This window comes from Pseudophryne corroboree, chromosome 5, assembly GCF_028390025.1.
Source record: "Pseudophryne corroboree isolate aPseCor3 chromosome 5, aPseCor3.hap2, whole genome shotgun sequence".
NCBI classification, from domain to species: Eukaryota; Metazoa; Chordata; class Amphibia; order Anura; family Myobatrachidae; genus Pseudophryne; species Pseudophryne corroboree.
This window is the reverse complement of record NC_086448.1, coordinates 696,851,113-696,868,137: the sequence shown is the minus strand read 5'-3', so window position 1 is coordinate 696,868,137 and position 17,025 is coordinate 696,851,113. Positions and strand designations below refer to the sequence as shown.

At 45.9% G+C, this 17,025-nt stretch overlaps 1 protein-coding gene across 3 annotated transcripts in view; it reads right to left on the bottom strand.

Annotated features, from left to right (window-relative positions):
* Positions 1–17,025, bottom strand: part of PREX2 (phosphatidylinositol-3,4,5-trisphosphate dependent Rac exchange factor 2) — an 867,640-nt gene that overhangs the window by 649,381 nt on the left and 201,234 nt on the right. For all 3 annotated transcript variants that reach the window (XM_063923872.1, XM_063923873.1, XM_063923874.1), the window contains 2 exons: positions 15,279–15,379; positions 8,290–8,393 (listed from right to left, as the gene is read on the bottom strand). In XM_063923872.1, the coding sequence (XP_063779942.1) occupies positions 8,290–8,393; positions 15,279–15,379 (205 nt within the window). The remainder of the gene's footprint in view (positions 1–8,289; positions 8,394–15,278; positions 15,380–17,025) is intronic.

Genomic DNA, 17,025 nt, shown 5'->3' with positions numbered 1-17,025 from the left:
GGTTCCATTTCTCTAGGCAGGCGATACCGAAAATGTACACAGACCTCAGAAAAAGACTCACCAGTGTCCTAAAAAATGCAGTTGTACCCAATGTCCACTTAACCACGGACATGTGGAGCAGGGCAGACTCAGGACTATATGACTGTGACAGCCCACTGGGTAGATGTATTGCCTCCCGCTGCAAGAACAGCAGCGGCGGCACCAGCAGCAGCATCTTGCAAACGCCAACTCGTTCCTAGGCAGGCTACGCTTTGTATCACCGCTTTCCAGAATACACACACAGCTGAAAACCTCTTACGGCAACTGAGGAAGATCATCGCAGAATGGCTTACCCCAATTGGACTCTCCTGGGCATTTGTGACATCGGACAACGCCAGCAATATTGTGCGTGCATTACATCTGGGCAAATTCCAGCACGTCCCATGTTTTGCACATACCTTGAATTTGGTTGTGCAGAATTATTTAAAAAACGACAGGGGCGTGCAAGAGATGCTGTCGGTGGCCCAAAGAATTGCGGGCCACTTTCGGCGTTCAGGCACCGCGTACAGAAGACTGAAGCACCACCAAAAATACCTGAACCTGCCCTGCCATCATCTGAAGCAAGAGGTGGTAACGAGGTGGAATTCAACCCTCTATATGCTTCAGAGGATGGAGGAGCAGCAAAAGGCCATTCAAGCCTATACATCTGGCCACGATATAGGCAAAGGAGGTGGAATGCACCTGTCTCAAGCGCAGTGGAGAATGATTTCAACGTTGTGCAAGGTTCTGCAACTCTTTGAACTTGCCACACGTGAAGTCAGTTCAGAACTGCCAGCCTGAGTCAGGTCATTCCCCTCATCAGGCTTTTGCAGAAGAAGCTGGAGACATTGAAGGAGGAGCTAAAACAGAGCGATTCCGTTAGGCATGTGGGACTTGTGGATGGAGCCCTTCATTCGCTTAACCAGGATTCACGGGTGGTCAATCTGTTGAAATCAGAGCACTACATTTTGGCCACCGTGCTCCATCCTAGATTTAAAACCTACGTTGTATCTCTATTTCCGGCAGACACAAGTCTGCAGAGGTTCAAAGACCTGCTGGTGAGAAAATTGTCAAGTCAAGCGGAACGTGACCCGTCAACAGCTCCTCCTTCACATTCTCCCGCAACTGGGGGTGCGAGGAAAAGGCTAAGAATTCCGAGCCCACCCGCTGGCGGTGATGCAGGGCAGTCTGGAGCGAGTGCTGACATCTGGTCCGGACTGAAGGACCTGGCAACGATTACTGACATGTCGTCTACTGTCACTGCATATGATTCTCTCACCATTGAAAGAATGGTGGAGGATTATATGAGTGACCGCATCCAAGTAGGCACGTCAGACAGTCCGTACGTATACTGGCAGGAAAAAGAGGCAATTTGGAGGCCCTTGCAGAAACTGGCTTTATTCTACCTAAGTTGCCCTCCCTCCAGTGTGTACTCCGAAAGAATGTTTAGTGCAGCCGCTCACCTTGTCAGCAATCGGCGTACAAGGTTACTTCCAGAAAATGTGGAGAAGATGATGTTCATTAAAATGAATTATAATCAATTCCTCCGTGGAGACATTCACCAGCAGCAATTGCCTCCAGAAAGTACACGGGGACCTGAGATGGTGGATTCCAGTGGGGACGAATTAATAATCTGTGAGGAGGGGGATGTACACAGTGAAAGGGGTGATGAATCGGAGGATGAGGAGGAGGTGGACATCTTGCCTCTGTAGAGCCAGTTTGTGCAAGGAGAGAGAGATTGATTGCTTCTTTTTTGGTGGGGGCCCAAACCAACCAGTCATTTCAGTCACAGTCGTGTGGCAGACCCTGTCACTGAAATGATGGGTTCGTTAAAGTGTGCATGTCCTGTTTATACAACATAAGGGTGGGTGGGAGGGCCCAAGGACAATTCCATCTTGCACCTCTTTTTTCTTTCATTTTTCTTTGCATCATGTGCTGTTTGGGGAGTATTTTTTTGAAGGGCCATCCTGCGTGACACTGCAGTGCCACTCCTAGATGGGCCAGATGTTTGTGTCGGCCACTTGGGTCGCTTATCTTAGTCACACAGCTACCTCATTGCGCCTCTTTTTTTCTTTGCATCATGTGCTGTTTGGGGAGTATTTTTTTGAAGGGCCATCCTGCGTGACACTGCAGTGCCACTCATAGATGGGCCAGGTGTTTGTGTCGGCCACTTGTGTCGCTTAGCTTAGTCACACAGCGACCTTGGTGCGCCTCTTTTTTTCTTTGCATCATGTGCTGTTTGGGGAGTATTTTTTTGAAGTGCCATCCTGCGTGACACTGCAGTGACACTCCTAGATGGGCCAGGTGTTTGTGTCGGCCACTTGTGTCGCTTAGCTTAGTCACACAGCGACCTTGGTGCGCCTCTTTTTTTCTTTGCATCATGTGCTGTTTGGGGAGTATTTTTTTGAAGTGCCATCCTGTCTGACACTGCAGTGCCATTCCTAGATGGGCCAGGTGTTTGTGTCGGCCACTTGGGTCGCTTAGCTTAGTCACACAGCTACCTCATTGCGCCTCTTTTTTTCTTTGCATCATGTGCTGTTTGGGGACAATTTTTTTGAAGGGCCATCCTGTCTGACACTGCAGTGCCACTCCTAGATGGGCCAGGTGTTTGTGTCGGCCAATTGGGTCGCTTAGCTTAGCCATCCAGCGACCTCGGTGCAAATTTTAGGACTAAAAATAATATTGTGAGATGTGAGGTGTTCCGAATAGACTGAAAATGAGTGGAAATTATGGTTATTGAGGTTAATAATACTTTGGGATCAAAATGACCCCCAAATTCTATGATTTAAGCTGTTTTTGAGGGTTTTTTAAAAAAAAAACACCCGAATCCAAAACACACCCGAATCCGACAAAAAATTTTCGGTGAGGTTTTGCCAAAACGCGTCCGAATCCAAAACATGGCCGCGGAACCGAACCCAAAACCAAAACACAAAACCCGAAAAATTTCCGGTGCACATCACTAGTCTGAGGTAAAAGGTTCCCCTAAGGAGGAGATGGAGCAAATGTGTGTGTGAGGGGTGTCTCCGTCGACAACGCCGACACCTGTTTGGATATGTGTAATTAAGTGCTAAGGTGAATTTATTGCACAAAAGATTAGAGGACAGGGAATCTACCCAGGTCTGTCCCTATGTCGCAAAGACCTTCAGAGTCTCTCAATGCTCACTATCCAAAATAATAGACACTGATATCGACACGGAGTCTGACTCCAGTGTCGACTACGATAATGCAAAGTTACAGCCAAAATGGCAGGAAACTATTCAATATATGATTATTGTAATAAAAGATGATTTGCATATCACTGATGACTCATCTGTCCCTGACACAAGGGTACACATGTTTAAGGGGAAGAAAGCTGAGGTAAATTTCCCTCCTCTCATGATGAAAAAGAGTGGGAATCTCCAGACAAGAGACTGCAGTTTCCCACAAAGAATTCTCAGGGAGTATCCTTTCCCTACTAGGGCCAGGATACGATGGGAATCTTCCCCTAGGGTGTCACGTTTGGCCAAAAGGTAGCCCTGACTTAACAGCTATCCTCAGGGATCCTGCAGATAGCGTGCACATTCTGGTACACTAAACCGGCGATTGTGTCGGCATGGGTTTATAGCGCTGTAGCAGCGTGGACAGGTACCTTATCAGCAGAGATTGAGACCCTAGTATGTATATACATATATGTCTATATATAGATATATATATTAAAGATGCTGTCTTAAGATATATATATATATATAAAACATGCCCAAAGAGACATTAGTCTACTGGGTTCTAGAGTCAACGCTATGTCGGTTTCTGCTTGACGTGTCCTGTAGAATATGCAATGGACAGGTGATGCCGATTTAAGAGGCATATGGAAGGCTGAGGATTGTGTGGAGAAGGGATCTCGGACCTGGTCTCCACAGCTATAGCTGGTAATTCTGATCTTTGCCTTATATTCCTGCACAGCCTAGGAAAGCACGACATTATCAAATGCAGCCTTTCGATCACAAAGAAACAAGAAAGTCCGAGGTGCGTCCTTTCTTGCCAGAGGCAGGGGCAGAGGAAAGAAGCTGCACAACACAGCTAGTTCCCAGGAACAGAAGTCCTCCCCGGCCTCTACAAAATCCACCGCATGTCGCTGGGGCTCCACAGGCGGAGCTAGGCCCGGTGGGGGCACGTCTTCGTAATTTCAGCCACAAGTGGGTTCACTCCCTGTTGGATCCCTGGGCAATAGATATTGTGTCTCAGGGATACAAGCTGGACTTTGAGGAGATGCCCCCTCACCGACGGCCCTGCCGGCTTCCCCCCACGAGAGGGAAATAGTGTTAACTGTAAATTGTATCTTCAACAGGTGGTGGTCAAGGTTCCCCTCCTTCAACAAGGATGGGGTTATTATTCGACCATGTTGTAGTCCCGAAACCGGACGGTTCGGTCAGACCCATATTGAATTTAAAATCCCTGAACATATACCTGAAAAGGTTCAAGTTCAAGATGGAATCACTAAGAGCGGTCATCGCAAGCCTGAAATGGGGAGATTTTATGGTGTCTCTGGACATAAAGGATGCATACCTTCATGTCCCCATTTATCCACCTCATCAGGCGTACCTCAGATTTGCGGTACAGGATTGTCATTACCAATTTCAGACGTTGCCGTTTGGTCTCTCCACGGCCCCGAGAATCTTCACCAAGGTAATGGCGGAAATGATGGTGCTCCTGCGGAAGCAAGGTGTCACAATTATCCCGTACTTGGACGATCTCCTCATAAAAGCGAGATCAAGAGAGCAGTTGCTGAACAGCGTATCACTTTCTCTGGAAGTGTAACGGCAACACGGCTGGATTCTAAATATTCCAAAGTCGCAGTTGGTTCCTACGGCTCATCTGCCTTTCCTAGGCATGATTCTAGACACAGACCAGAAAAGGGTTTATCTCCCGATAGAGAAAGCTCAGGAGCTCATGACACTGGTCAGGAACCTATTAAAACAAAACAGGTGTCAGTGTATCACTGCACTCGAGTCCTGGAAAGGATGGTGGCATCATACGAGGCCATTCCCTTCGGCAGGTTCCATGCGAGGACCTTTCAATGGGACTTACTGGACAAGTGGTCCGGATCACATCTTCAGATGCATCGGTTAATCACCCTATCCCCCAGGGCCAGGGTGTCTCTCCTGTGGTGGCTGCAGAGTGCTCACCTTCTCGAGGGCCGCAGATTCGGCATTCAGGACTGGGTCCTGGTGACCACGGATGCAAGCCTCCGAGGGTGGGGAGCAGTCACACAGGGAAGAAATTTCCAAGGTCTGTGGTCAAGTCAGGAGACTTGCCTTCACATCAACATCCTGGAACTAAGGGCCGTATACAACGCCCTACGTCAAGCGGAGACCCTGCTTCGCGACCAACCGGTTCTGATTCAGTCAGAAGCCACCAGAATTCTTCGCTGGGCGGAGAATCACGTAAGCGCACTGTCAGCAGTGTTCATCCCGGGAGTGGACAACTGGTAAGCAGACTTCCTCAGCAGGCACGACCTCCACCCGGGAGAGTGGGGACTTCATCAAGAAGTCTTCACGCAGATTGCAAGTCGGTGGGAACTGCCACAGGTGGACATGATGGCATCCCGCCTCAACAAAAAGCTACAGAGGTTTTGCGCCAGGTCATGAGACCCTCAGGCGATAGCTGTGGACGCACTGGTGACACCGTGGGTGTTCCAGTCAGTCTATGTATTTTCTCCTCTTCCTCTCATACCCATAAGAAAAAGAGGAGTGAGAACAATACTCATTGTTCCGGATTGGCCAAGAAGGACTTGGTATCCAGATCTGCAAGAAATGCTCACAGAGGACCCGTGGCCTCTGCCTCTAAGACAGGACTTGTTGCAACAAGGGCCCTGTCTGTTCCAAGACTTACCGCGGCTGCGTTTGACGGCATGGCGGTTGAACGCCGGATCCTAGCGGAAAAAGGTTTTCCAGATGAGGTCATTCCTACGCTGATAAAGGCTAGGAAGGACGTGACAGCTCAACATTATCACCGTATATGGCGAAAATATGTTGCTTGGTATGAGGCCAGGAATGCCCCTACGGAGGAATTCCAGCTGGGCCGTTTCCTTCACTTCCTACAGTCAGGAGTGACTTTGGGCCTAAAATTGGGTTCCATTAAGGTCCAGATTTCGGCCCTATCCATTTTCTTTCAAAAAGAGCTGGCTTCTCTACCTGAAGTTCAGACGTTTGTGAAGGGAGTGCTGAGTATTCAGCCCCCTTTTGTGCCCCGGTGGCACCTTGGGATCTTAACGTGGTGTTGAGTTTCCTGAAATCCCACTGGTTTGAACCACTCAAAACGGTGGAATTGAAATATCTCACGTGGAAGGTGGTCATGCTACTACCATTGGCTTCGACTAGGCGTGTGTCAGAATTAGCGGCTTTGTCACATAAAAGCCCTTATCTGGTTTTCCATGCGGATAGAGCAGAATTGCGGACCCGTCCACAATTTCTACCAAAAGTGGTTTCTTCCTTTCATATAAACCAACCTATTGTGGTGCCTGTGGCTACTACTGACTTGGAGGATTCCGAGTTACTTAATGTGGTCAGGGCTTTGAAGGTTTATGTAGCCAGAACGGCTAGGGTCAGGAAAACAGAATCTTTGTTTATCCTGTATGCTTCCAACAAGCTTGGTGCTCCTGCTTCAAAGCAAACTATTGCTCGCTGGATCTGTAATACGATTCAGCAGGCTCATTCTGCGGCTGGATTGCCGCTGCCAAAATCAGTTAAGGCCCATTCCACTAGGAAGGTGGGCTCTTCTTGGGCGGCTGCCCGAGGGGTCTCGGCATTAAAGCTGTGCCGAGCGGCTACTTGGTCAGGTTCAAACACTTTTGCAAAGTTCTACAAGTTTGATACCCTGGCTGAGGAGGACCTTGTGTTTGCTCATTCGGTGCTGCAGAGTCATCCGCACTCTCCCGCCCGTTTGGGAGCTTTGGTATAATCCCCATGGTCCTTACGGAGTCCCCAGCATCCACTAGGACGTTAGAGAAAATAAGATTTTACTTACCGGTAAATCTATTTCTCGTAGTCCGTAGTGGATGCTGGGCGCCCGTCCCAAGTGCTGACTTCTTCTGCAATACTTGTATATAGTTATTGCTGCAATAAGGGCTATGTTATTGTTGCATCAGGGTTGAACTGATGCTCTGTTGTTCATACTGTTGACTGGGTAAGTTTATCACAAGTTATACGGTGTGATTGGTGTGGCTGGTATGAGTCTTGCCCTGGATTTCCAAAATCCTTTCCTTGTACTGTCAGCTCTTCCGGGCACAGTTTCTCTAACTGAGGTCTGGAGGAGGGACATAGAGGGAGGAGCCAGAGCACACCAGAATCTAAATTCTTTCTTAAAGTGCCCATGTCTCCTGCGGAGCCCATCTATTCCCCATGGTCCTTACGGAGTCCCCAGCATCCACTACGGACTACGAGAAATAGATTTACCGGTAAGTAAAATCTTATTTTAATATACGAGTCTATACAGGTTCTCAAACTCGGTCCTCTGGACCCCACACGGAGCAAGTTTTGCAGGTCTCCTCATAGAATCACAAGTGAAATAATTAGCTCCCCCTGTGGACCTTTTAAAATGTGTCAGTGAGTAATGAGTACACCTGTGCACCTGCTGGTTTACCTGGAAAACATTGACTGTTTGGGGACCTGAGGACTGAGTTTGAGAACCTGTGCTCTAGATTTCCAATTACATGAACACATACATACTTGGGGTATTTTTTTTTTGTTTTTTTGTCAGAAGCCAATTAACCTACCAGTATGTTTTTGGAGTGTGGGAGGAAACCAGGGCACCTTGAGGAACCCCAGGGACACATTATGACAACATACTGTACAAACCCCTCATAGACAGTTAATTGGTCAGGAATTGAACTCATGTCCTCAGCTGTGAGGCAGTAATGCTAACCACTAAACCAATCTAGCTGCCCATGCTGCAATGAAATCCTCTATATCTTTAGAGCACAGGTTCTCAAACTCGGTCCTAAGGACCCCACACAGTGCATGTTTTGCAGGTCTCCTCACAGAAACACTCAGGCCTCTGGACCCCACACAGTGCATGTTTTGCAGGTCTCCTCATAGAATCACAAGTGAAATAATTAGCTCCCCCTGTGGACCTTTTAAAATGTGTCAGTGAGTAATTAATACACCTGTGCACCTGCTGGGTGACCTGCAAAACATGCACTGTGTGGGGTCCTGAGGACCGAGTTTGAGAACCTATACTTTAGAGAGACGGGGTGTGATCATTTAATAACATGTGATACTATTCCCCAGTAATTACCTTTGATATCACATCCTGCATTTCATTTCTTGGATAGTAGGTGCCATCATCATAACGAAACCTATATAGGATCTGCTCATATTTAAACTGGTGCTTATCTGTAACTAAAGGAAAAAGAACAAATTCAGTATAAACAAAATACCCCTCTAGGTTATGGATATTTAGTAACTATAGTATCTAGTATGAAATGGCTCCTTAGGCTGTTTCCTTACTAAAGGATCTACTGTAAGAAAGAATGTAACACTAAGCTACTGTATTTGTAAGTGAGTGGCTGCATTCAAAGGTGGAGCATTTCCAACCTTTACAGTGAGTGGCAAACAAGATGGGATTTGCATGGTGACACAACCAACAGAAAGCAGTGATAAGTGCAAGGTGATAACACACCAGCAAATCATTACATATTTGAAAAATGACAGTAAGGCAGTGACGTGCGGTGGGATCACAGGTTGGGGAGGCACTGGCAGCTAACAAGCCCCCCCCCCCGGAAAAAAAAAGTGTGGTCCCCCAACACATCAGGAAAACCAGCACTAGGCAGAACCAGCCAGGGGGAGTAATGCCATAGCAGGGGAGACACTCAGTGTGGGGTCCCCCTGCCATAACATTAATCTGCCCCCCAGCCAGTCAGCCCAGGGTTGGAATTCCTCGGAAAGTGGGAACCCCAAAAAATAAAAATGGGGTCCCCCCTCCCGAGCAATAACCAGCACTGGGCTGATAGCCCAGTGCTATGCCCCGCACCCCTGGTGGCGGTGGGTGCGGGGTTCATTGTGTGTTAATATTGTTCTTTACAGGTGGCCTACAGGTCCCAGCAAGCCTGCCCCAGCATGCTGGCACTTGAAGAACCACAAGTGCCAGCATGCCCGGACATAAAGGGCCTGCTGGCACCTGTAGTCCACCTGCAAAGAATAGTAATATTGTTCTTTACAGGTAGCCTACAGGTCCCAGCAAGCCTGCCCCAGCATGCTGGCACTTGGAGAACCACAAGTGCCAGCATGCCCGGACATAAAGGGCCCGCTGGCACCTATAGTCCACCTGTAAAGAAAATATTAAAATAAAACGCCACACGTCTTGAAAAGAAGCTTTATTTAACTGGGTCTTCACCTGGGGGCGGCGGCCGTTAAGCTCTTTTGCGTGGCCGCCGCCTTCCCAGGGCTTCCGGCGTCTTCACCTGGGGGGCGCCACCCCCCCAGGGCTTCCAGCGTCTTCACCTGGTGGGCGGCGGCTGCTAAGCTCTTTTGCATAGCCGCCGCCCAGCCAGGACTTCCAGCCGTCTTCTTTCTTCAGGAGCTCTTCACAGCTCCTCCTCCGCCGTCGGACTGACTCTCCTCCGCCTCGCGCTGACTTATATAAGTCAGCCGGAGGGGGCGGGGCGATGACGCGGCGAGCCGTGATTGGCTCGCGGCGGCCATCTTGAATTTCAAAAATGCCGCTGAGGCGCCATTTTTGAAACTGGAACCGCTCCGCTGCCAAACTCTGCAGATAAAGGTAATTTTCCGCCGCCGCACAGCCGCCGCAACCCGCCGCCTGCTCCACCGCCGCCCGCACCACCGCCGCCGCATCCCGCCGCCCGCACAATCGCCGCATTCAGCCGCCTGCACAGTGATTGACAGCGGATCCAGTGACGGATCCGCTGGCCAATCACTGTAGCCTCACTGACAGGGACGTGCTTTCATAGGTTGAAAGCACGTCCCTGTAGGAAAGCGGCACCACTAATGGTGCCGCTTTCCCATACATTTTCAATGGGCTTTTACAGCCCATGGCTAGTCCCCGCCCGTGTCCGCCCCCCGCTCCCCATATTATCCCCAGAGATAACGGGAGGCACCACGATCGGTGCCTCCCAAACACATAAGGAGGGGAGCAATGATCAGAATAATATTAAGAAGATACATATGACACAGAATATGTGTCATATGCATCTACTTTGTATTATCTTAATCATTAATGACAGGGGAGGCACTGCCTCCCCTGCCTCCCCTGACTGCACGTCCCTGCAGTAAGGGGCTGTACACACGGGGGATATGTGTGCTGAGCGATCTAGCACAGAACGCTTAGCACACATCTCTCCCCCCACTCAGCACTCAGCGCGATGTGTGCTGAGTGAGGGAGGGGGGGGGGGGTTATTTCACCCAGCGAAATGAGCGATTTCACTAGATTTGGCATGCATGCATGCCAAATCTAGAGCCGGCAATAGCGATGTGCTGTCGCCGGCACCCTATACACGGAGAGATCTGTGCTTAATCTCTAAGCAATCTAGTCAGATTGCTTAGAATTTAAGCACAGATCTCTCTGTGTGTACCCCCCTTTAGGAGCTGACTGACTGGTGTGTTGTCAACTTGCGCTTATCACTTCTTTATCCCTTCTCCAGGCTTAATACATCTGCCCCACTGTCCTCAGTTTCTGTGCTATACAGTCACACATATAGGCCCTCATTCCGAGTCGTTCGCTCGGTAATTTTCATCGCATCGCAGTGAAATTCCGCTTAGTACGCATGTGCAATATTCGCACTGCGACTGCGCCAAGTAATTTAACAATGAAGATAGTATTTTTACTCACAGCTTTTTCTTCGCTCCGGCGATCGTAGTGTGATTGACAGGAAATGGGTGTTACTGGGCGGAAACACGGCGTTTTATGGGCGTGTGGATAAAAACGCTACCGTTTCCGGAAAAAACGCAGGAGTGGCCGGAGAAACGGGGGAGTGTCTGAGCAAACGCTGGGTGTGTTTGTGACGTCAAACCAGGAACGACAAGCACTGAACTGATCGCAGATGCCGAGTAAGTCTGAAGCTACTCTGAAACTGCTAAGTAGTTTGTAATCGCAATATTGCGAATACATCGGTCGCAATTTTAAGAAGCTAAGATTCACTCCCAGTAGGCGGCGGCTTAGCGTGTGTAACTCTGCTAAAATCGCCTTGCGAGCGATCAACTCGGAATGAGGGCCATAGTTTTTCTCCATCTTATTGTTATGTCACTCTCCTTGGTATGAACTGTGGTCTTTCTATCTTAGGCAATGATCTCACAGATCACGCTCTGGTTCTCCAACTCTCTGCTGTGTACTTGTTCTGATTCCTTTTTTACAATCTAATTACTCAGTGTTTACACCTGTGCTTCCCATAAGGCCAATCAAGGAATTGGCTAGAATTTTCCTGGCTATTTAAACAGCTCAGTCACACACTACCCTGTGCATAGGTTACCTTGCTGTGCTAAATTTATAATACTGTAGTTTCCTTGCTGTTTTTGACTTGGTTTGAAATTTGCCTGCCCTAACCTACACCCAGTCTTAGCTTACCGTCTGCCTGCCCTAACCCTTCACATATTGTATTTCAGCTTATCATGTGATTTAATGCTTTGCTCTACTCCCTGAATATTACCAACTATTAAATTGCAATTTCTTAATTCGATGTAAGATCCTCATAAAATTAGATTCTGAATTTGAATAAAGGATTGCAGAAAAATATATTTTTTTCTAACATTAAATAAAATGAAAAAGGTTTCAATGAAGAGTCACTTTTAAAGGGCAAAAATATTTGAGTCATTGCTTGGGAAGATTTCCAAGAAACTCGGGTTTGTATACAAAAAGGACTCAATGTGAAAATTTGTTTATACTTGACAACACAAAAAATTTTTTTTTAACAATTCATCAATTAAACTGACAAATCTGTTTAGTACAGAACAGAATAATGCTCTATTGACTTTAAACATACAATTTGTGTCAGTGTAAGAATGCTGACCTTAGACTTTGTAATGATATACTGAATGCTGTAACAATGATAAAGCAATGGACCTAGTTATGCAATTAACTAGTTTGCTGATTAGTAATTACTTATTCCAGCTGTTAATAGCATGTCTGGTAGCTGCGCACACGGCAACACCAGCGATTCCTGCATTGGAATTAACAACTTTCGGAAAGCCGGTCTGTTTTACAAGTGAACTGAATAACGCTTTTCACTCTAAGGGAGATCAGAATAATATTACCATTGTACCAAAAATATATTTGGAGAGAAACAGATGGTTCATTTTGATTTGTTTCAAGAATTCTATTTTCAGAACAAAACAGCTGCAGACACTTGTCAATGAAATGGGTCTGTTTCCCTACACACTCACTCTCGTGAAATTACTGTCTCTTTATGAGTTCAGTTAATCATTTTGTTTCTGAAAATCCATAGTAATACATCTCTAAAACAATTACAAATCAGCATATTACAGACTGGCAGCCTGTGATGGATAGTGAGATTTTCTGAATAGTTCTTATATTTATTTTGTAGAAAGAATAAGATTAGTAATATATCACCAAGTGCTGCTATAATTCTGTGGTATAACACTCATCTGAGTGGGATTTTGGGGAATTTTTTGTTATAGAAGCTAATGCAGGAACTAAGAGGGGGATTCCAGAATTCCAGATATAGTAGAACGGGAACTATCTCAGGGACAGTGGAGACCCTCCCTCACAAGAGGATATAATTGTACGTGAACTAGGGGAGATTCCAATTTTCTTCCCATAAGTCTGAGCACATTTGATTTCCGTATACATGTAATAAAACAATCAAATATGACATATACAGTATAACTGCCCCCAGTACACTCTACAAAGAACATAGTTTACCATATATATGGCTTAAATTAAATATCCACCTGTTGCTGTCTTGTTTCTATTAAAACTTTCTTACCATCTCTTAAGTCACTGCAGAATTCCAGGTAACTGTATTGTGCCAACCTGAAAAGCTATTTGGTGAAATATATGGAAGGAGCCTAGGCTACCATAGAAAGAGAGCACTGTCCAACTAAAATAAAGCATTGATAACTCACTCTGAGAGAGATGTCATCTTGTACACAGAACCATTGAGCGCTATGGTGGGTCATCAGTGTCGGACTGGCCCACAGGGGTACCAGGGAAACCACCGGTAGGCCCCACTGCCTGAGGGCCCACTCCTTCCTCTAGTGATCAGGTTCCAGACTGTGCACTTGTATACATGGTAGATATGTTGCAGTACACTGGACAAGACTATTGTGCATTTCAAGCCTCTGTTGAGGCTGGCAACACTCCCTTTGTAGGCTGGTCACACCTTCAAGTATGGGCCCCTATCGCTGCATTCCCCCCGAGGGCCTTTGTACCCCAGTCCGACACTGTGGGTCATCATGCTAGGGGGATGACCACACCCATCTGGTTGCACACAAAATAGCTGTGCGCTGCTAATGTGAGTTGATTGGGGCCCCAGAGAGGCCTGGGGAATTTGCATTATTGTAAGGCACAGGCTCCCATGACAACGATTATTTGCAACTTGTTGATTATAAGGCTGAGTCCCCTTTAAAATGAGCTAGCAAGTTTTGGTGTGTGTACTTTAACTATATGTTGACATGATCAATTTCCACATTACGAAGATGCCGACCTGGGCAATGCCAACATAACGACCATGAAGTCATTCTCATGACAACATGTCATCATAATAAACCCTTCATTGCAGATAAGTATACTCCAAATCTAATGGTGTCTACACATTACATTACATAATAAAAGCTAAACACAAAAAGCCTAAAAGTATAATTATAAAAAAATAGTATTTTTTTTGTTTGTTTGTGCTGTACCCCAGTGTACTATACAATTTTTATTTTATTTTCATAAGTATTGTGACACTGTCGGTCAGACCGCAGTATATTATTTCCTACTAATACACGTATTGTGTGACGCGGTTTGTGAAGGTGGTACCAGTGTAATATATTTTACTTCCTACTCATACATGTATTGTGCGACACTGTTGGTGAAGGTCAAACGCAATGTTCGAACAGTACTTCTGATGCACACACATACCGTGTTATGCTGTGGTTGAAGGTGGTATCACAGTAATATATTTTTTATTAGTACAGTGGGGTCCAATGGTTATATATTAAATGTTGCTATTTGCCATTATTCAGCAAAATAATTCAAATGACCTGAAGAGCTATACAGTATAGGGAAAAATGTACACTGTTGCTCTACGAAGTGCATCAAATAGGGATATATAATATTTCATCCCATTTGTTAGTAAATGCTAGGGTACATCAATTAATTTTTTAACATTTTTCTGCAAACTTGAAACATCTTAAAACAATTCCACTTTGTTTTCCATTTAAATTTTCATTATTATTTAGAAAACAAAATATCATTGTTTGAGGGCATATTAATAATAGCTGAGTTTAGAATCTGTCCTGTGTGATTGTTGTGTGATTGTCATGTATGGGGTGGCAGAATTAGACAGGAAATCATCACGCATAATAAATACAGTATTAATTATAATTTCTGCCATGAAACAAAATAGCTATTAGCCTCACTTCAATAGAGTACATCAAGCTCTAGACACAAGCAATTACATTACAGTATGTTTGTGTGCAGTGTTCATTAAGATATCACCCAAGTAGAAAGAAAATGTGTTCTAAACAAATGAATATATAACATCGTTAACTATCAACACTCTTATCTAGACAGTACATAAAAACATAACTTCCCCTTACAATTATATAATTATCTTTGGTTTGCGGCAATACATTAAAAATGTGTTGGTTTTTGGGGGGTGGGGGGTGTATTTTGTGGCCGTTTTGTATCATCATCATCTGTATAAGTTATGTTATATATTTTTAAGATATGTATTATAGTTGACACTAGCTTCCAATAGAACTTAAAACAAAAGATATGCCATTTTATTGTGCTTTAGAAATATGCCTATTTATTTATTTATATTTGTATGCTGATAATAAACTAAATTATTTTTAAACCATAACATTGTCTACATAATGGAGAAATATATTACATGCACTTAACAAAATTATATTTTGACAAATAAAGGCGGAAATTAGATGCAGAAGAAAGACACTATTTGAAAGACCTGCTTTTATTACAGCTACTGATTTTATTAATATTGAATTGTATGAACTTTAAAGTACAAGGAGTTGTACAAATTTGGCCCATGCTCAATGCGTAAGTCATTAGACAGGACAGCCCAATGTTAGTGCCGCAATATTTACCATGATGAATTATTCCATTCTCCAGTAAAGCTTGGCCAAGATTAACACCTTCCTCTGGCTTGTGAATTTCTCCGATTTCCAGTAACCACTCCACAAATTCACTGCAGAGTACCAGAAATAAAAGAAAACATAATTATAGGAACTGCTCATTTCTTATATTCCCTCAACTCAGCTATGGCTAACTCTTTGAGTATAAGTGGTAACATTGTAACGCTGCAGTTATGGTCATGTCAGTCTAGGCTAACACAAAAACATAAATTTCCACCTTGGTTGCTTGTTCCCATGGCCGATTGGCCCACCAGGACACCATGATAGATTCCGATGGGCCAGTCCCAGATCCCCCTCAGTCAGGCCGATTCACACTCAGGCTGGGCTGGCTCACACTGCTTCCAGTACTTGCCATTCATTGGAACACAATCTGGAAGTTAGGCTAGCAATCACTTCCGGGTGCCGCTAACCGTGAAAAGTGGTGAAGCCGTTCTACCAATGGGGGACCTGGAGAAAGTTAACCAGCCCAGCATTATCCTCTCTCTGGCCAAGCCAAAAGTCTATTCAACGAGCCCGGTTCAGGAGCAGTAGCATAGCGATGGTCGGAGCCGGGTTCAATACACCCACCGCCACCCTAGCTCCCTGACTGTCACTGAACTGGCCAGAGCGGCATCTGAGCACTGAAGGGGACCTGGCAGAGAGGTTATTTTTAATTACATTATTTGCATTATCATGATGGTGTAAGAATTAGGCCGTCCCCGGTCACAGTGTATGGTTTGGGGACTGGACAGGAGCAGGACGTATCTTGTTCTCAGGATGCCAGCTGATCAGGCAGCACTCACAGCCAGCCCTGGGACAATCTCTAATGCAAAGTCCTTCAGCCCTATAGCTGCCCAGTGTCTGTCCATGATGATGGGCCTATTTATGTAATGTGGTGGCTACGTATGTAATGTGGTGGCTACGTATGTAATGTGGTGGCTATGTATGTAATGTGGTGCTATTTGTGTAATGAGGTGCTATACGTGTAATGTGGTGCTAGTCGTATAATGCGGTGCTATACATGTAGTGCGGTGCTACACGTGTTATGTGGAGCTATTTGTGTAATGCAGTGCTATTTGTGCAGTGTGGTGCTATACATGTAATGTGGTGCTGTTCAAGTAATGATGTGGTTGCTATTTGTATGTAATCAGGGGAGGATTGGCCACTGGGACAGATTCCTCTGTATTAGTCCCCTGTGTCTGTGCTTCACTACTTGCTCCCTCCCTGTACTGTGCTGTATGTAGTGTGTGCTCCCTCCGTGTACTGTGCTGTATGTAGTGTATGCTCCCTCCCTGTACTGTGCTGTATGTATTGTGTGCTCCCCCTCCCTGTACTGTGCTGTATGTAGTGTGTGCTCCCCCTCCCTGTACTGTGCTGTATGTAGTGTGTGCTCCCCCTCCCTGTACTGTGCTGTATGTAGTGTGCTCCCCCTCCCTGTACTGTGCTGTATGTAGTGTGTGCTCCCCCTCCCTGTACTGTGCTGTATGTAGTGTGTGCTCCCCCTTCCTGTACTGTGCTGTATGTAGTGTGTGCTTTCCCTCCCTGTACTGTGCTGTATGTAGTGTGTGCTCCCCCTCCCTGTACTGTGCTGTATGTAGTGTGTGCTCCCCCTCCCTGTACTGTGCTGTATGTAGTGTGTGCTCCCCCTTCCTGTACTGTGCTGTATGTAGTGTGTGCTCCCTCCCTGTACTGTGCTGTAGGTAGTGTGTGCTCCCCCTTC